At 58.0% G+C, this 19,840-nt stretch overlaps 4 protein-coding genes across 4 annotated transcripts; 3 read left to right on the top strand and 1 right to left on the bottom strand.

Moving 5' to 3' along the window:
- Positions 1-2,381: 2,381 nt before the first annotated feature.
- On the top strand, positions 2,382-6,869 carry PG998_006726 (ATPase; the record flags this gene model as incomplete). The annotated part of the gene is made up of 3 exons (XM_066873542.1): positions 2,382-3,225; positions 3,272-5,161; positions 5,224-6,869. The coding sequence occupies 3 exons, from the start codon at positions 2,382-2,384 to the stop codon at positions 6,867-6,869; spliced, it is 4,380 nt and encodes a 1,459-aa protein (XP_066729487.1).
- Positions 6,870-7,672: 803 nt separating this feature from the next.
- On the top strand, positions 7,673-11,923 carry PG998_006725 (P-loop containing nucleoside triphosphate hydrolase protein; the record flags this gene model as incomplete). The annotated part of the gene is made up of 1 exon (XM_066873541.1): positions 7,673-11,923. The coding sequence occupies one exon, from the start codon at positions 7,673-7,675 to the stop codon at positions 11,921-11,923; it is 4,251 nt and encodes a 1,416-aa protein (XP_066729486.1).
- Positions 11,924-12,943: 1,020 nt separating this feature from the next.
- Positions 12,944-14,360, top strand: PG998_006724 (uncharacterized protein; the record flags this gene model as incomplete). Its single annotated transcript, XM_066873540.1, has 2 exons — positions 12,944-13,320; positions 13,574-14,360. 2 exons carry the CDS (start codon positions 12,944-12,946, stop codon positions 14,358-14,360), a joined length of 1,164 nt encoding a protein of 387 aa, XP_066729485.1.
- A 714-nt stretch (positions 14,361-15,074) lies between these two features.
- PG998_006723 (uncharacterized protein) lies at positions 15,075-19,765 on the bottom strand (the record flags this gene model as incomplete). The annotated part of the gene is made up of 8 exons (XM_066873539.1): positions 15,075-16,464; positions 16,528-16,588; positions 16,650-16,993; positions 17,073-17,180; positions 17,227-17,860; positions 17,997-19,112; positions 19,210-19,469; positions 19,617-19,765. The coding sequence occupies 8 exons, from the start codon at positions 19,763-19,765 to the stop codon at positions 15,075-15,077; spliced, it is 4,062 nt and encodes a 1,353-aa protein (XP_066729484.1).
- Between the last annotated feature and the right edge of the window lie 75 nt (positions 19,766-19,840).

Below are 19,840 nucleotides of genomic sequence, written 5' to 3'. Positions count from 1 at the left end.
TTGGACTTGAGATGGTGGCAGGGGTGTTTGCCGTCCCATCTCATGTCACTTCATGCCAAGTCAGCCTTATTCCCAGCAGGCAGCGGCCATGCAACTGGCAAGCTGGGTAGGATGTAGGATGTAGAATGTACTCCGTAGGGATGGGATGGATCTTTCCTTCAGGGAATCCATAATCCATGTACCCCGCCCATAGGGAGCTGCCTGCAGGAAGGTGTCAAGCTGAGAGATGGTATGGCATGGGCAGAAGCATGGCCAGGGACATGGACATTTGGGTTGCCGAGGGCCGGTGGAAGCCATCAGATCAGAAATCCGATGCTGCAACGGCATTGGTGCTAGCCCCTGCACCTGCACCTGCATGCATGCTTCTTCTAGCTTGCGCTTACCTCCTGTGCCCGAACTCCGAGTTTAGGTGGGATGGATCGTCGCATCCTGGCTGGAGTCATCTCAACGTTATCTTCGGTTCGGATCTGCCCATGGCATGGCAACTAGAAAAAAGGCAAAAAAAGAGAATTTTACTCCGATGCGGGGAATCGAACCCCGGGCTACACGGATCTGCAATGAGAGCGTGTAATGTTAGCCACTACACCACATCGGACTACCAGGAAACTGATACTGGAATATGATAAATTGCAATTATCACTAAGTATATAATCCTCATGTCTTGCCGCCTGCAGAATCACTGCGTGTTGAGCAAATGCAACCCCACGCATCTGTGATCATCCAGTTGTTTAATTCTCAGGGCTTTCAAGTTCTGTGTTGAGTACACACCTCGATTGTGATTGCTTGCACTGCATTCCATGAAGGTTGATTATTTAATCTGGTCCCGGGTTCTTGCATCACCCCGATGGCCGACTTTCTAATCTTGTTCGCTTTGTCAGAGCGGGCTGAACAGCGGAAACTTATCTCATTCCCCTGTCATGACAGTGGGCCTAGCTCGGGCATACCTGACCAGTCAATCACTAAACTCGCTGCGCATTCCCCGCTAGCCCCCCTGGAGCTGAAAGAAACTAGAAGCCTGGCAGGTCTGGAAGCCTTGTGCTGACACGCCTGCAACGCTGCTGGCTGTAGTCGCCTGTTAGGGAAAACGCTGAGAAAACCCTTCTCATTTTCCAACCCGTTCAGAACCCGTTCCCGTTGTCCACGTGCAACTAATCTGACTTTGCTGGTCGGCCGTGCCGAGCATTTGTGATGATGTCACCTCTTCCTCTGCTTCCCTTATTTTTCCTTCTTGGAGCCTTCCACTTTCCAAACTGTACTTGCAACGGCACCTTTTTGATGGCGCTCAGCGCTTTCTCAATCAGAATCCAAGATGGACTTGATTAGCCATTCTGAACACGGCCGTGTGTTGCAGCTAGCCAACGCTGGGCTTTTCGTCGCCGAGGAGACACGGAGTTAAGTACATTTTTGTGGCCGACCGCACTCGGGTCCGGCTTACTTGTCTGTGATCTTGGTGTGTCGTACAGCAGGCTGATTCAACCCAACTGCATGTTTCAGACGTGGAAAATAGAAAAGATTCGCAGCGACGGACAGTTACTCGAACCCGACGACCGTACCGCCCGTATAGGTGTGCGTGCTAGTGCTGACTATACAAGACTTGCCCATCTCGCTCACAATGAATCATCACGTTCGGCCACTTACTGCGCAACTGGCGCGACTTGCTCAGGCTGCTAGTGTCGCGTGCAGGCAAACAAGTCTCCGGGCAGGTTCCGGAGGGAAATCTAGCCGCAAGACGAGGTGGAACCGCTAGAAGTTCTAGCAACCTGGTAGAGCCGCTTTCTAATCCGTCTGCAGATTGGCCCGGACTTGCAAACTGTCCAGTAGCAGTCCTAAAGCCGGCACTATCTGACGAATTATGGAAACCTGGCAGCGCATTGAATCTCTCGCTCTCTCTTATGTACATACGGCATTGTGTAGGCGCAGTGCCCAGAACGGAGTCCTCGGTCTCCCGTCAGGTCAGATCTGTGGAACACACCCAACACGGAGAGTTCCAATGCCCACGAGTCCGAATGAATCCACATGGCATTGGCATGTATGTATAATAAAAGTCAATCTGCCCCGGGGAAAATCAGATGCTAGCCTGGAAGAAAGATAAAGACCTTTTCGAACTTTCCTTGCATAGAGTCGTACACCAAGTCGGTGATAGCTGAGACTAGGGGTCTTTTCCCAGACATACTTCACCTTGTCTGATCCTCATATGTGACATTGGGTTTGGCCAGGATTCTTCCATCACCTGCCAATCGCCGTTCTTAGACCCTAACCTCACCCCTACAATACCATATCCACCAGCTCCGTTTTCTTCCAGAATATATTGGCAGCATTCCAGAACTCGACCCCCCAACGGAACGCTTTCGAGGCCACAGGCATCGCGCCTAGCCGTCACGATGCCCGAAACCGGGAGTCAACACGAGCTGCGCCCGATCCAGGCGGGCCCTGATACCTGGTACGCCAGCACCACAGATTTCGGCGACAGCGACCAAGTATCCAACGCGTCCACCCCGCAACTATCCTACCTGGTCGACGAGAATGAGCGGCGGGAGCTGGGCCGGGTGGCCAGCCGCATGTCGCGCGCCTCGACGCCGGGCGCCCTCACACACCTGCACGGCTTCAACACCATGGCTGAGAGCGACCCGCGCCTGGACCCGGAGAAGAGCGAGTTCGACGTCGGCCGCTGGCTCAAGATCGTCGCCCGCAAGTTCGAGGTCGCCGGCTTCGGCCCCAAGCACACCGGCGTCCGCTTCCAGCACCTCGACGTCCTGGGCTCGGGCGACGCCGTCCAGACCCAGGGCACCGTCTCCGACATCGTGCTGGGCCCCTTCCGCGCCGCCAAGAACCTGGCCACGGGCCGCGGCGGCTCGTCGCAGAAGAAGATCCTGCGCAACTTCAACGGCCTGCTCGAGAACCACGAGCTCCTCATCGTCCTCGGCCGCCCGGGCTCTGGATGCAGTACCTTACTAAAGACCCTCTGTGGCGAGCTGCACGGCCTCAAGCTGGGCGGCGCCAGCAAGATCGACTACTCGGGCGTCTCGCAGACGCAGATGCTGAAGGAGTTCAAGGGCGAGCTCCAGTACAACCAAGAGGTCGACAAGCACTTCCCGCATCTGACGGTCGGACAGACACTCCGGTTCGCGGCCGCGTCGCGAGCTCCCGCCAACATCTCGGAAATCACTGGCTTGTCGCCAGAGGATTCGGTCAAGTTCATCGCTCAAGTAGTCATGGCCATGTGCGGTCTCAGTCACACTGTCAACACAAGGGTCGGAAACGACTTCATCAGGGGGTGTTTCCGGTGGTGAGAGGAAGCGTGTGAGTATCGCCGAGATGATGGTGGCATCGTCGTCGCTTGGTGCATGGGACAACAGTACCCGAGGATTGGATTCCGCCACCGCCCTCAAATTCGTCCAAGCTCTTCGTCTCAGCTCCGACCTGATGGGAGCGGCCAACGCCGTCGCCATCTACCAGGCCAGTCAGTCCATCTACGAGCTGTTCGACAAGGCCACCGTGCTGTACGAGGGCCACCAGATCTACTTCGGTCCTGCCGACCGGGCCAAGGCCTTCTTCGAGAGGCAAGGATGGTGGTGCGACCCGCGACAGACGACGGGCGACTTCCTCACATCGGTGACCAACCCCTCGGAGCGCAAGGCCCGCGAGGGCATGGAGAACAGGGTGCCCCGCACACCGGCCGACTTCGAGAAGTACTGGCTCGAGTCGGACGAATACAAGGAGCTGGAGAGGGATATCGCCCGCCACGAGCTGCGAAGCCGGCATGGGCCCGATGGCAACATCACGGTGAAACTTCTCCGCGAGGAGAAGCACCAGAGCCAGGCCAAATACGTCCGCAAAGCATCGCCTTACCTCGTCAACGTTATGACCCAGATCCGCCTCACGACCATTCGCGCCTACCAACGCATGTGGAACGACATGACGGCTACGGCCTCGGGTCCCATCATGAATATGATTATCGCCCTCATCATTGGTTCCATCTACTACGGCTCTCCTAACAACAGCGACAACCTTAGCTCTAAGGGTGCCGTCATCTTCACCGGTATCCTGCTCAGCGCCCTCAGTTCCATCAACGAAATCAACACACTGTACTCGCAACGGCCCATCGTCGAAAAGCACACCTCTTACACCTTTTACCACCCCTTCGCTGAAGCCATCGCGGGTATTCTTGCCGACATTCCCTTAAAGCTCGTCACTATCACCGCTTTTGACATCGTCCTGTACTTCTTCTCCGGTCTGCGGTATGAGGTGGGACCCTTCTTCATCTTCCTCCTGTTCACCTTCTTTTCGTCCCTTGCTATGAGTACCGTCTTCCGCACCATGGCCGCCGTCACCAAGACCGTGTCGCAGGCCATGAGTTTGGCTGGTGTGCTCGTGCTAGCCCTTGTCATCTACACCGGTTACGTCATCGCGGTGCCGCAGATGCATCCCTGGTTTTCGTGGATCCGCTTCATCAACCCTATCTATTATGGTTTCGAGGCTCTGATCGCCAACGAGTTCCACAACCGCAAGATTCCGTGCTCTACCACCATTCCTTCCATTGGTCGCCAGGGTGATTCATGGATCTGCTCCGTGGTGGGCGCTGAGCCTGGCCAGGACTATGTTAGCGGTGACGCCTACATCGCGACCAACTACAGCTACTACTACTCGCACCTCTGGCGCAACTTCGGTATTTTGGTCGCCTTCTGGATCGCCTTCCTCGTCATGTACGCCGTAGCCACCGAGATCAACTCGGCGACCGACAGCACCGCCGAGACCCTCGTCTTCCAGCGCGGCCATATCCCCACCTATCTCTTGAAGGAAGATGACGAAGAATCTGGCAATTCCAAGGTAGCAGCCAAGCGCACGGTCTCCAATACACAGCCCCAAGAGGGATCTGAGGTTAAGCAGCTCGAAGCCCAGCGAGACATCTTCACCTGGCAGGATGTCACCTACACCGTCAAAGTCAAGAACGCAGACCGTCAATTGTTGGACCATGTTAACGGATGGGTCAAGCCCGGAACTCTCACCGCGCTTATGGGTGTCTCGGGAGCTGGTAAGACGACGCTGCTTGATGTTTTGGCCAAGCGAACCACCATGGGTGTCATTAGTGGCGACATGCTAGTGAATGGAAAGCCTCTAGATGCCAGTTTCCAGAGAAAGACCGGATACGTTCAGCAACAAGGTAAGAGCCCCTTTAACTAACCAATCCGCCCTGCGTGGAAACTCGAGCTAACGCGACGATAGATCTTCATCTGGAAACCGCCACCGTACGAGAAAGTCTGCGATTCAGTGCCACTCTCCGACAACCGCAAAGCGTGAGCCAGGAGGAGAAGTTCGCCTACGTGGAAAGCGTCATTGACATGTTGAACATGCGCGACTTCGCCAACGCCGTCGTCGGTGTCCCCGGTGACGGTCTGAACGTCGAGCAGCGCAAGCTGCTTACCATCGGCGTGGAACTGGCGGCCAAGCCCAAGCTCCTGCTCTTCCTGGACGAACCCACGTCCGGTCTCGACTCCCAAAGCGCGTGGGCCATCTGCGCCTTCCTCCGCAAGCTCGCCGACGCCGGCCAGGCCGTGCTCTGCACCATCCACCAGCCGAGCGCCGTGCTGTTCCAGGAGTTCGACCGGCTGCTGTTCCTGGCCAAGGGCGGCAAGACGGTCTACTTCGGCGACATCGGCGCCAACTCGCGCACGCTGCTCGACTACTTCGAGGGCAACGGCGCGCGCACGTGCGCCGACACGGAGAACCCGGCCGAGTACATGCTCGACGTCGTCAACAACATGGGCGTCGACTGGCACGCCACGTGGAACGGCAGCCCCGAGGCCGCCCAGGTCCTGCGCCACCTCGGCGAGATCCACGCCGAGACGGCGCAGTGGCAGCGCAGCGACGAGGACCGCGCCGACGCCCACCTCTACAGCGAGTTCGCGGCGCCCCTGTCCACGCAGGTCAAGGCCGTCACGGTCCGCGTCTTCCAGCAGTACTGGCGCACGCCCGAGCACGTCTTCGCCAAGTGCGCCCTCAGCGTCGCGGCGGGCCTGTTCATCGGCTTCTCCTTCTGGCGGCCGCCCAACACGCTGGCCGGCATGTCGGTGCTGCTCTTCGGCGTCTTCATGATCACCACCATCTTCCAGACCCTCGTCGGCCAGATCCAGCCCTTCTTCGTCACGCAGCGCTCCCTGTACGAGGTGCGCGAGAAGCCGAGCAAGGCCTACTCGTGGAAGGCCTTCATCGCGGCCAACATCCTGGTCGAGATCCCGTACCAGGTTTTCGCGGGGCTGCTGCTGTTCGCGTGCGTCTACTACCCCGTCGCGTCGATCCAGAGCTCGGACCGCCAGATCCTGGTGCTGCTGTACATCATCCAGTTCTTCATCTACGCCGGCACCGTCGCGCAGATGACGGTGGCGGCCATGCCCGACACGCAGTCGGCCGGCGCCATCGTCACGCTGCTGGTCATGATGTCGCTGATGTTCTGCGGCGTCCTGCAGTCGCCCGCCAACCTCGAGGCGACCGGGTTCTGGATCTTCATGTACCGCGCGTCGCCCTTCACCTACTGGATCGGCGGCATCGTCGCCACAGAGCTGCACGGCCGCGCCATCGAGTGCGCGCCGTCCGAGGTCTCCATCTTCAGCCCGCCCGCGGGCCAGACCTGCGGCGCCTACATGCAGCAGTACCTGGCCGTGGCGCCGGGGCGGCTGCAGAACCCCAACGCCACGGCGGACTGCAACTACTGCAGCCTGACCGTCGCCGACCAGTTCATGGAGGGCGTCGGCATCCGCTGGGACGACCGCTGGCGCAACTTCGGCATCGTCTGGGCGTACGTCGTCTTCAACATCTTCGTCACCGTGCTGGTGTACTACGTGTTCCGCGTGGCCAAGTGGAAGAGGAAGTGATCCATCTCACTCACTGCCTTTTGTCCTTCCATTCTTTCTTTTCCTTCGTTTCCATCCACCAGCGAAGATGAAACTTTTCACATATATATCCCCTTATAAAAGTAACGACGTGACGTTATGTACAGGTGCGAGGCTATGGGCTACTGGGCATAGATTTCTAGAGAAGCGGGCAGCCCTGCTTAGGATAAAGAGCAAGCGATTTGATTTTGGGTGAGGGAGGGCTTAGAATATTTTTAATTCATTCGTTTACCAAATTACAACCCTCGATGTATGTGTTTTCTGCTTTTCCCGTGCCGTGCGATACCGCTAGCAGATAGGCAAGCAGCAAGGTCCGCCACAGGTAGCTGGGGAGGGGCTTAGGTGTTTTCAGGGCCCTGGCACCCCGCAATAGGTGCTTAAGATCCTGGGGTCTTCCCACTGTGTCCACCCACCGATAGTCTCTGTCTAGCGAAGCTATTTTCCTCGCTTCTCTTGTTCTTTTGTTCTTTTGTTCTTTTTACTTCTCTTAACTAAAATATCAAGAAATAAGAATAGACGATGCATAGATGGGACTGGTTCCAGCATCAATTCATCTTTTGACCAGAAGTAGATTTCTTGGGGTAGATGGGCCGGGGCAGCTTCGGCTAAACCACCCATGCACCCGCCTGGAGGTTGTGCGGTGCGTCTCATAATATTTCCATCCCCCATCCAGTTCAATGAGCACCACCACACCCTTATATCATCCCGCTCGTCTCTCTGCGGCTCTTGGTTCAATGTGATCTTCTCCCCTCCTCCGTTTTCGCGTGTTTCTCCAATCGGCTGCTATGTACCGATGTATCCAGTCGCGAGCGGCTGTGGAAGGCGGCTACTGCAACACCAACAACCTGCTTTTGTCGTGGCCAGCCATCAGCAATGCAACCCACAGCCGTCGTCGCTGTCTACGCTACTCAGCCTGCCGGCCCTGGCGGTCCTTCTCCGTCACACCCACCTGGGGCGCGCTCCCAGCAGGACAGGCAAATCACGACTATGGCCGAATTTTGCCCCGTAGCGAATTATCATTCAAAAATCCCAAGATTGGCCCCATGCTCTTTCCCAGGTTTCCCTTAAGCCTGTGGCATCAAAACTTCGAAGACGCGTCCAAGGCCCTCCTACGGATATGCTTCGCCCTGAAGTTAAGCCCAAAGTGTTCAACCACGAATGACGTGACGCGCTGTTCGCTGCAGTTTGAAGTTACCCCCAGCATTGTTGGCACGACCAATGCCGAGGCCCAGGATAGTGCCCAAGCCAGTAGCCAGGCTATGGCGCAGCTACTGGCTGACTTCCATGACCGTGAGGTCTTGTCAGATCTTCATAAAGCTCTGGAGGATTGCCGAATGCACATGACTGATGTTGATACATGGCATGCGAAGCAAAGCTTCGAAGACGCACAGAAAGAGGTGTACAATCTCTGCGTCCGTCTTGGGGCTATCCCCGAATTCAAGTGTGCTACAGTTAATGTGCAGCCTTCGTTTCTGTCCAGGTTTTTTAAAGAGAATCAGTTATTTGAGTCGTGGCCCGGGGGCATTCCTGTCACCGAGGTTACCATATCCGTCCCGGAGCTCGACATCAACGTTTCCAGCGCATCATCCGAAAATGTGTTATGGGCAGGAAAAGCGGCATGTGCCATTTTCATGACAGAGATTCAACAAATGTTACGAACAGGCACCTTGACGGCCAAAACTACACTCCTCTCTTTCGATACTGCTCCTGATTTCATTCAATTATTTGAGCGGACGCTACGTCGCCGAGTTGATTTTCAATTGTTCCACGAGCCCCTGGGTCATTCTAACCTTAGGAAGACGCGTATCCAGATGGGCGACAATGTTTGTGCCGCAATAATCCCGATGGCATTGCGAAGGTCGGGTGTGAGGCTTGCGAAATTGGTGGTTGCTTTCCGGGTGGCCAAAGAGAACCCAGACTTGGTTACCGTACTCGCAATGGAGAATACTAGCCAGAGGCGGAGGACTCCCAGGTACATTTCACCAATTCCTCTTCAGCTCGGACCGGCTGTACGTGGTGTATTGAAAACTGTCAGCAACACAGTTCCGGCTGGAGAGCTGAAACCTTACACTGGGGGTATCTCGGCCTCGAACGACTGCGATGGCCGACCATTCCGTCGTTCTTGTTTGGTCGATGGGCCTGAAAAGGACAAACTGAATGAAGCAATGCTACGGCGTCTACATGAATTCAGAACTGCCCCCGAGTTCGAGGATATGCGGCAGAAGCAAGCCTCGTTGCCAACGAGCCATCAACGCGAGCAGATTTTGGAAATGATTCAGGATGCACGCAACCCCTTTTCCATCGTTGCGGGTGCAACGGGGTCAGGGAAGTCTACGCAAATCCCCCAGTTCCTCTTGGACGATGCTATTATGCGTGGCGTTGGGGCTGATTGCCACATCATATGCACGCAACCACGCCGAATTGCGGCTACCTCGGTTGCCGCCCGGGTTGCGGCTGAGAGAGGGGAACCGCTTGGCGACAGCGTGGGCTTCCAGATTCGTCACGAGACCTTGCGGGCGAGAGAGCATGGCAGTATAACGTTTTGTACTACTGGCTTGCTGTTGAACCAACTCAAAACAGATGCGCAGAATCTTCTAAGCTACGCCTCCCATATTCTGATTGATGAGGTTCATGAGCGCGACTTGACAACCGACTTTCTCATGGCCACGATCAAGAAAATACTAAATCAACGCAGCACGGATGGTCTTCATGTGCCCAAGGTCGTGCTCATGAGTGCTACTCTGGATCCTGAGCTGTTTGCCAATTACTTTTCTTCCCTCAGTACCCGCGATGGACTGGTTCCAGCACCCTGTATCAGCGTCCCCGGCCGCACGTTTCCGGTTGAAACTCGATATATAGACGACATCATGGCCGATCTCAACAAACACCACCGGGATGATATGAAAGGCTTAATCAAGACCGACAACAAGTTGTGTAGTTACCTCAAGCACGAACTATCTGTGTGGCACGATACAGAAGAGACTAAGAAGACTGAGGAAGAAAATCACTCAACAACACTTAGATCACCGCCTAACCAGGCTATTGGAAATGACTCTGCGGATGGGTCTCTCGAAGAGTCTTTCGAAGATTCTTTTGAAAATCCTTTTGAGGTGTTGGAAGAGACGTCCCTTCAAGAACATTATGAAGAGTCTTTGAACGAGGGGTGGACTGCCGAGCATCAAGAGGACTGCGTACCAATTCGACTTGTCGCGGCGACCGTTGCGCACATCTGCAAGACGACTCAAACAGGCGCTATTCTGGTCTTTCTTCCGGGTCTAAAGGATATCCAACGTACGGAAAAGGCTCTTGTCGATGACAACATGCTGAAAGCTAACGTTTACGACAAATCAAGATATTGCATTCATATCTTACACTCCTCGTTGCCTCGCGAAAAGCAAATGGCCATCTTTGAAAAGACGCCACACGGCTGCCGCAATATCATACTATCGACAAACATTGCCGAGACATCTGTGACGGTGCCTGATGTCCAGTATGTAGTTGACGCGGGCAAGTTACGAGAGAAGAGGTATGACCAGTTAACACGAATCAGCTGCCTGCAGTACGTCTGGGAGAGCAAATCAAATGCAAGGCAGCGCGCCGGCCGTGCCGGTCGCGTTCAAAACGGCTTCTATTATGCCCTCTTCTCCCGCGATCGCCACGCTCAAATGGCAGCGGCTGGCAAGCCCGAGGTGTTGCGAAGCGACCTCCAGGAGACTTGTCTCGCCATTGCGAAACAGCAATACGCAGAGCCAGTCGACGAGACTCTGGCAGAGTTCATTGAACCGCCGTCTGGAGTCGCCGTAATTGCTGCTTTGCAAAACCTGAAACGCATCCACGCCTTAACCCGCAGTAAGCATCTCACGCCACTTGGGTCTTTGCTGGCCGACTTTCCGGTTCATCCTAGACTGGCCAAGATGGTCTTACTGGGCGTAATATTCCGCTGCTTGGATCCGCTGATCATCCTGGCGTCCGCTGAAGGGGTGCCGCCTTTATTCATTGCTCCCACCAAGGCCGAGGACATTAGTGCCGCCAACGAAAGCCGCCAGAACTTCCAAGGGCACTCCAGCGATCATATAGCGGTACTTAAAGCATATAGGGAGCTCAGGGCTTTGGACGACGAGTTCAGCGACGGCGTGTCCAAGCGCATCGCAATGGACTTGTTTCTCAATTGGGATTCGTACTGTGCCATCCGCAAGAACGCCAAGTCTATCCTCGACATCCTCCTCGACAGTGGACTGGTGCCTCACTACAAGCGGGACAGAAAGTCTTCTAATTTCGACTATGGTCCTGGATTTACGGATGAAAATTCACAAAACATGGAGCTCGTACGCGGCCTTCTCGTCGCGAGCCTGTATCCCAACCTGGCAGCCGGCCAAGTTGGCCAGTCGTTCATATGCAGGGACGCAGACACGGTTCGGATTCATGCTGCATCAGAGAACTTCAACATGCTTGATAAGGCTAGACAGCTCTCGCCTTCGGCGGCGCACCTTCATAGAAGCGTCCCTGCAACCCTCATTGCTTTTAGCGAACTTGAGCGCCTGGCCACGGCCGGCGGCCGCGGCCTGGTTGCGCGCGAGACGACCGTGGTCCAGCCCCTGACGACGATGCTCTTTGCGGACGACAAGGCCCACTTCAGCGCCGATGCATCCAACGGGGTCATGATCCGGCCCGGCGGTTGGCTGCCCTTCTTGGTGGGGGACGAGGGCGCGGCGACGGAGGACGGGGCCGGCGGCGCGGGAACCTCGCGCATGCTGCTCGATTTCAAGTGGCTCCTCGACCACATGTTGAAATGCGCCTACACGGACATGGGCGTGCGCCACCGTGAGAGTAAGTCTTGGGCCTTTACCGCGCCGGGTCCGGTGCTGTCGGCAGAGAATGAGCTCTTGCGACGGGCCATGGTCGAGGCCGTCCTGCAGGTCCTCGGCTCCGGCACGGAGACTCCCGAAGCTGATACGGAGACTCCGGACACTAGTACCGTGACCCCTGACACTGGTACTGATTCATCAACATCGCCATCGACGTTTGAATCGTGGTGATCTTGTGTGGTGGTGGCGGAGGTGGCGGCGTCGAAGACCTCCTCAACAATAGCAAGGATATCCTTTCGGGGCTCCGTGCCGGCTGCGGCGACCCGGCGTCGTCGTGTTCCTCGCTGCTCACGTCGTGCTCTGGGTCAACTTCCTCTGGCTGCTTGTAGCTGTGGTTTCGGCGCTGCTGCCGGCGAAGTGCAGGCTGCTTCAAGAGGAAGCGCCAGGGGCAGCGAGTGAGAAAAAAAGCGCCACGCGAGCTATTTACCGCTCGCGCTTGATGCTAAAGACGGTAAACGGTATCCTGTCCTTCGTTATAGGCTGGGGTGCTGCTGGCAGTCTACCACGCCCATCTGTGCATGGAAAACAAATCGCAATATGACATTTGTTTGAAAATAATAAGTAATCAGTGTTTCGACTGCTTATTCGCTCCTAATAGCTGCTTGCCGACTGTAAGATGTCGTCAGACGATGGGAATCAGATAATGTCCTCGGCTTGTCATGCGCCACTCCACTCCAATATAGGGAAGGGCCTTTCGGGAAGTGAGCCGTGTGGTGTGGCGTTCTGGAGATGAAGATGCTCTATGCGAAATGCCGCTAGAGAGGCAACCCCTGCTAGCCGGCGCTGTACCCCTGACGGGACAGGGGGCGTCGGGACTGGGATTCTCCATATATGTAGGCATCCCCTCATGCTCTGATTTATCCGGCGCTGCACTGGCTCGCTTGCTCGGCGGGCACCCTCCGCAAACAACGGTTTTGCCAAGCTTCGCGGAGAAAGCCACCGACACGTCTCCTTTTATTGCCTAGTCGGGCGCGTCATGCTTTGGGTAGATGAGCGCAAACCTACGTCCCCACGGAGCCATGCCAAGCCGTCTAAGTCGTTCCTGTTCCGGGACTAACGACCCAGGCGCTCCGAGGTGGGCAATGCGCCCGTCTATATGAAGGGGGAGTTTCCCGCTGCCAAACTGGCTGCTCAGCTTCTCGCCCTTCTTCTTCACATCCAATCTCTGTTCAATTCCCGCCCGCCGCCGCCATGTGGACTACTGGATTCGTTCTCGCCTCGGGGCTTGCCTCGCACGCCCTGGGCGCCAAGCTCATCGCCTCGCACTTCTCCGGCCCCGTCTACACGCTCGACCTGACGCTGACCAACGCGACGAGCGGCACGCTGAAGGTCGCGGGGCAGACGAGCGGGTGCGGCCGCATCCCGGCCTGGCTGACGGTCGACAAGGCCAGCAACAGCGTCTACTGCTTCGACGAGAGCTGGTACGGCTCTGGCGTCTTGGCCCAGTTCTCGGCCGACGCTGACGCCAAGCTGACGCTCAAGTCCTCGGCGCCCACCCTGGGCAACAGCGTCTACGGGTCGCTCTACGGCGGAAGCGACGACAAGAGCTTCGTGATTACTGCGGAATAGTGAGTGGTTTTCCCCCGCGTTGTTTTCTTTTAGCTTTTCTTCTGCGTTCCTCGTACGATGGATATCCCCATCATGACCCCATGGGACGGAAAAATGACCCCATGGCACAACCAAAAACCACGCGGTGGGGATGCGGGAATGAACCCACCCTCCAAAGTGGGAAACGAAAACGCAAATGACGAGAGAGACCCCGCCAAGAAAGTGACGTGACGCTAACCGTTGCGGAACCTTGTTTTCCCTCCCACCCAACAGCTCCCCGTCCACCATCACGACGTACAAGCTGCCGCTCAGCGCGAGCAGCAAGCCCCTGCAGAAGCTGGAGTGGACCATGGCGAAGCCGGGCCCGCGGCCGGACCGGCAGGACAAGCCGCACCCGCACTCGGCCTTCATGGACCCGAGCAAGAAGTTCATGGTGGTGCCGGACCTGGGCGCCGACGTGACGCGCATCTTCAAGATCAACAAGGCCAGCGGCGAGCTGACGCCCTGCCCCGTCGCCGCGTCGCACCCCGGCGACGGCCCGCGCCACGGCGAGTTCGTCGAGACGGCCGCGGGGCTGCGCTACTACTCGCTCAACGAGGTCGCGTCGTCGGTCGGCGTCTACAACGCGACGTACGCGGGCGACTGCCTGGCTTTGGATTTGACGCAGACGCTGTCGACGCTCGGCGACCGCGCGGGCAAGACGACGGAGAAGGCGGCGGAGCTGCGCGTCGCGGGCGGGTACCTGTACGCGTCCAACCGCAACGACCAGACGTTCGGCAAGGAGCAGGACTCGCTCGCCGTCTTCAAGATCGACGGCGCCGACGGCAAGCTCGCGTTCCAGGAGCTCACCAACAGCCACGGCTACTACCCGCGGCCCTTCGAGGTCAACAAGGCGGGCACCCTCGTCGCCATCGGCGGGCAGACGACGGCCAACGTCGCCGTCGTGGCGCGCGATGCTGCGACCGGCAAGCTGGGTCCCCTGGTGGCTAATGTCAACTTGCCTCCTCGCGGCACTTATGGGGGCGAGGATGGACTGAGCGCGGTTGTTTGGTACGAGTAGACCAGCTACTGGAGCGAAATGCGTCTGTGGCGGAAAGACAATATGCATATATACCAAGTACATAATTGATTATAACGAAAATGTATATATACTAGCTGAACAAAGTTGGTCATAATTATCTATCAGCCCCCTTTCGGGCAGGTCATATCCAGTTTTCCCCAGCCCCCATGTTCCCAATGGCATTATATCCGTACACGCGCCGACCAAGTGACAACCCACCAGCATTTGAGTCGCTGCAAATTCCCTCACTCACCCAATGTTAATTACACCCATCGTGTATCATCACAGCCACTGCTCTCCCTCCCCTCCTCCTTGTTCTCCTCGCCCCGTCCCCCACTCACCCGCACCTCGCCCCCCGACAGTTCCGCCATTGGGAAGTCGCCCTCCAGCTCGCTCAGCCGCCCCCTCTTGACCTCGTGGAGCGTGTCCAGCCCCAGCCCCGTCCCCGTCCCCGTCCCCGTCGACTGCGACGACACCGGGCTCACCAGCGGGCTCGTGATGGAGCCCACGCTCAGCCGCTGGACGCTCCTCTGCGGTAGCGGCGGGGGCGGCGACGCCCCGCCTTGGCTGGACGGGGTAAACCTACCGCTGCTGCTGCCGCTCCCGCTGCTCGTGGGGGTTTCTTCTGCTTCTCCACGGCGGAGTGCGAAGGCAGAGGAGCTATTTCATGAAAATACGATAAGGGCATCTCAGCATTTGTTCTTTTTTAGGGGTTTACTTTCTTGATTTCTTATACACTGTGCTCTCAAGAGGATGAAGGGGTGAATAGGAAATTCTCATACCGATGCCGTCTTCTGCCATCAAGCGGCGGGGAAACCCACTGATGGGCAAGAACAAGTTGTCCCGGCCGTGAAGACCCGTCTTGGAGCCGCCGGCGCCCGTCGAGGCGTACGAAACCTTGCGGGCGCGCTTGCCGTAGTAGGGGTCGGACGATGCGGCCGTGGTGCTCAGCCGGTCTGGTAGCAGACACAGCGAGATGCCGATCTCGGACTGCTCCGACTCGGCGTCGATGCGCAGCGGCCCGAGGTTGAAGGCCCCGTGCTGGTGGATGTCCTGCAGGACCTGGTTCGTCAGCGTGACGCGCTGCCGTCGCTCCTCCTGCACGTCCCGGGGGAGACTCTCGCCGCTCGCGCCGGCGGGCCATTGCTCCTCGAGCAGGAAGTAGGGCTCGAAGTCGTCGACGAGGAACGAGATCAGGAACCACCCCAGGGCTCTGAGCTCGAGCGATCCCATGCGGAAGCGGCAGTATATCGAACCTACAGAGATTTCGTCAGTTGGACAAGGTTCTTCTTCTGTGCGGTGTAGGTAGGTATTAGCATGGAAATCGAAGAGGTGAAAACTACCTGTACATTGAAAGCCCGACGCCGTCTGCTTGACGGACCCCGCGTCCTTCTCGAAGAAAAAGGTGCTAGCCACCAGGCGATGCGCCACCTCGGTGACCTCGCCGGGGTTCTGGCGCAGCAGCCGCTCCGTCTCGCGCTCGAGCTCGTCCATGCGGCGGACCTCGTCGAACTTGGGCAGCCGGGCCAGGAACTCGGGGCAGACGCGCACGTAGCGGCGGCGGTCGCGCTCCTCGACGGCGGCGTGGCCCGACCGGAGGAACTGGGCCCACGCCCGGTCGCCGCGGCCCGCGTTGGTGATCAGCCGCTGCGCGCCCGCCTGCGGGTTGTTGAACGACACCAGCAGCGGCGCCTGCGGGTTGCGCACCAGGTAGCCGCCGCTGGCCGACGCCTGCGCCGTCAGGTCCGACGTGCCGCCGCGGCCCGGGTTCTGTCGCTTGTAGTTCCCCGCCCCGCCGCGGCCCTGCTTGACGATGGCGCTATTGGGCGTCGGGCTCGACAGCGACGTGTCGGTCAGGGACCGCGAGGACTGGTCGCCCGCGGAGCCCGAGTCCTCGCCGCCCTCGCCGATGTTGCGGCCCATGCCTAGCGACAGCATGATGTCGGGCGCCGTGTCGGACACGTCGCTCCAGATTGACCTCCCCTCGTGATGGGCGACCCATACGGGACAGGTGTGTTTGTAGCCACCATCGCCATACTCACTACCTGTCTCTTCTTGCCGGAATGGTTTGAAGAAAGGGGAAGTGGCTGACGTGGCTCGAGCTCTACCGTTGACCAAATAGCGATTAGTATCCTAGTTGTGTTATTAAAGTTGCAACAACGCTTACGCTTCCCATATCTTGATCTCCTTCGACGGCACGTCTGAGCGCACGAACTGGTATGGTACTTCTAGGATATATTAGCATGAAGTAAAAAATTGACCATGATGGATTCCCAAAGCACGACTCACTTCTCCCCGGAGGGTCCGGACGATTGTAGTTGGCAAACAGCACGGGCTGCTTGTCGGGCACGGTGGTGGCGGTGATGGCGACCCTGGTGGAAGTGTTGTGAGCCGAGCGATGCGACGCGCCGCCGAAGAACGGTTGGTCGGAGAAGTATCGCTTCAAGGCCTTCGCGAACGGTTGTGTCTTGTAGAGGCTGCCGTGATAGAGACTGGTCAAGGCGCCGAAAAGGGGTACGTTGTTCAGCTCGCGTGGGGCAAAGGCCTCCCTGGACAAGTCCTTGAACTTCTCTAGGGCGGCGCTCGTCGTCCACTTCTTCACCCCCAGCCCGGTTGCGATAATGCCTCCGAAGCTTGACGTGAGCAAAATGCGTTAGCGTAGTGCACGACTGCCCCAGTAAAGACAAGGTAAATCGAAGAAACATGACCTACTTAGATCCGACCATCAAGTCGAAAAATAGCTGAATAGGGAGGTCTGGACCTAGTATCCTCTCAATCTCCTTCAGCACCTGGAGTTGTACAACACCTCGAATGCCGCCACTACAATATCGTCAGCACCGCTTCCCAACAGCTGGACTACAGTCACCATACCCATCCAAGCACAGAATGCGAACACCCGCTTGGGGTGGCTTGGTCGTAATGACCCACGGCGGCGTCGATATCACGTCGCGGACGTGCAAGGGACATCTGCTGATCTCGATCGTCGTCCTCGACGTCCTCTGCCCGTAGATCTGGATACAAGAGTAGCATAGGATGTGGCCGCAGGGGGAGAACGCACTCGGGCAGTTCCCGCAAGCAGCAGAGACAGGCCGAGTAGCTGGTAAAGTCCCTCGCGTTGCCCAGGGTGTTGGAGTACAGCTCGTTGAGCCGCTCGCGGTGCAGCAGCGAAGCCGTCTGGAGCTCGGTCCGGTCGGTGAGCTCCTGGCCCAGCCGGAACAGCGACGACTGGATCTGCCGCAGGCTGGTGCGGATGAGCTGCGTCCACGCCGGGCCGAACGTCGCGACGTCCAGCTCCGACTCGTAGTCGCCGTTCCCGATGATCTTGCCCTGCTTGTTTTGGTGGCCCTTGGGGTTGTGCCCGGACCTGACGTTGCAGCAGCGGCCCAGCTCGCCGTAGTTGGGGTTGGCGTAGCTGCACGGCCAGTACAGATTCGCGAACTGCTCCAGCGCCGCAGCGCAGGGTTTCGCGTAGCGGTCGTTGAGAAGCTGTGATGCAGACCCTGTATATGCTGGTCAGCCATTTACAGAGTATAGTATAGGCAGCCGAGGAGAGAGGGTTGCGTGGCAAGCAAAAGAAAAAGTCCGGGCGGCGAGAACAGAGTGAAGCGCAAAGGAAAGAAAAGAGCTGAGAGATACCAAGTAGGTTTTGCCGGACTGTGTCAAACATAACACAACTCGCAATCATGGGTGCCATGGCCCGGAAGATGGCCTCGGCGCGGTTCGTCAGCGAGACGTTACTTGTCTGATCCTTGATAAGCAAGGCCAGATTGAGTATGTTCCCTTCGAAATTGCGGGACACCGGACTATGACGGAGCGTCTCCCGCACGAAGTCGAACGGGGTGTCGAGGTCGCGCGTGAAGTGGTCGCAGGCAGCGTGCAGGTAGAACTGGAGGCGCTCCGTCGACGCCAGCATGCGGACCTCCTTCTTGCGCAGGTGTGAGCGGGCGCAGCGGTCCTTGATGAGGGCCGAGAGCTTGCCGGCCTGCTCGTGCATGAGCATGTAGGAGCCCTTGTAGGGGACGCGCACGACGCTGACCGAGGCGTAGTAGCACTCGAGCAGGTCCTGGGTGGTCTTGATCGTCTTGCCGCGCGCGGCCCAGGCGCGCACGTGCTCCTGCAGCGCGGGCTCGCGGCGGACGGCGTCGCGGACGTCGGCCAGCAGCAGCGCCGTCGCCTGCGCGACGTCCCACTCGCGCGCGTCGACGCCGGCGTCGGTCGCGTTGAGCACGAGCACGGCGTGCGGCAGCGCCGGCTGGTTGAGCGACTTGTCGATGGACGCGGCGCCCCAGTGCAGCAGCCGGCCCAGCACCGTCGACTCGAAGGCGCGCGGGTTGCGCAGCACGAAGACGACGACGTCCGAGAAGGTGTACAGGATCCGCGGGTACAGCTGCGACACGGCGAACTCGCGCTTCCGCGTCTGCGGCGTCTTGGCCCACGCCAGCGGCCGCGGCGTGCTGAGCTTCTTCTTCGGCTGCTGCTGCTGGCCCTCGTCGTCGTGGGCGACGCCGTCGGCCGACCTGTGCCGCAGCTGCTTGGGCATCGCCTCCCCGCCGCTAAGCCCTTCGCAGTCCACGAAGAGCGCTGGCGTGTTGCTGTACAGCGTGGACGGGTCTGCATACATATGCACATCACCCGTGGTGGGAATACGGTCATGGTTAGACGAAGTCACGGGACTGTAATATCGGGGCCCATCGGGCGAAGTAAGGTCCTGACTGTCGATCAAGAGTTTGATCAGTGTGCTCTTACCGGCGCCTACGGCACTGTCAGTATGGCTGAATACAAGCATGCACTCGCATAACGTGAGCGCATCCAATCTGCACTTCAAGCGTCAAGCAAATGTCATCCATACCTGTCTCGCCAATGAAGGAGACCAACTGAGGGAACCGCTCCGTCGTGTCCTCCATCAGCGTCTCGCCCATGATGGCGGCGAAGCGACCATAGTCGTGCAGGACCGAGCGGCCCGTCGCGTCGCGGCCGAAGCCCAGCCACGTCGTGTCTTCGTCCTCGAGCAGCTCCGCTTCATGCTCCTCCTCGGTGCGGAGCGGCTCCAAGATCTGGCGAAGGCGATGGATCACCGTCGGGTCGGCCTTCTCGTGCGGCTTCCCGTCCCTGATGCTCGCAGTCAGTGACCGTTCTCGAACACATGTCTCCCTCCGACTCCGTAACGCATCGCGATTGAACAATGTTCTAGTCGTTTTAGCTCAGTGGGAGAGGGGGTAAAAAAAGAAGTAGAACTGGAAAAGACATGAAACGAACCATCCTACAGCTCCCGGCACGTGAAGAACCCATCGCGGCCAGCATGCATCGCAGAAGGCCAGGTTATTGCATTGGATGCATGTATAGGTCTTGATGGCCGTCGTGCCGCACGTCTGGCAAGGTTTCCAGGACGGCAGCACCTCCGACATGGTGCATCCAGCAAGGCTGCAGCCCCCAAGGTTTATGTATGTATATATTAATCCTCGTCGACGAAGAGGCCGTTG

The sequence above is a fragment of the Apiospora kogelbergensis genome (assembly GCF_038363985.1).
Source record: "Apiospora kogelbergensis strain CBS 113332 chromosome Unknown utg000005l_segment0_segment0, whole genome shotgun sequence".
NCBI classification, from domain to species: Eukaryota; Fungi; Ascomycota; class Sordariomycetes; order Amphisphaeriales; family Apiosporaceae; genus Apiospora; species Apiospora kogelbergensis.
This window is presented reverse-complemented; position numbering and strand designations above follow the sequence as displayed.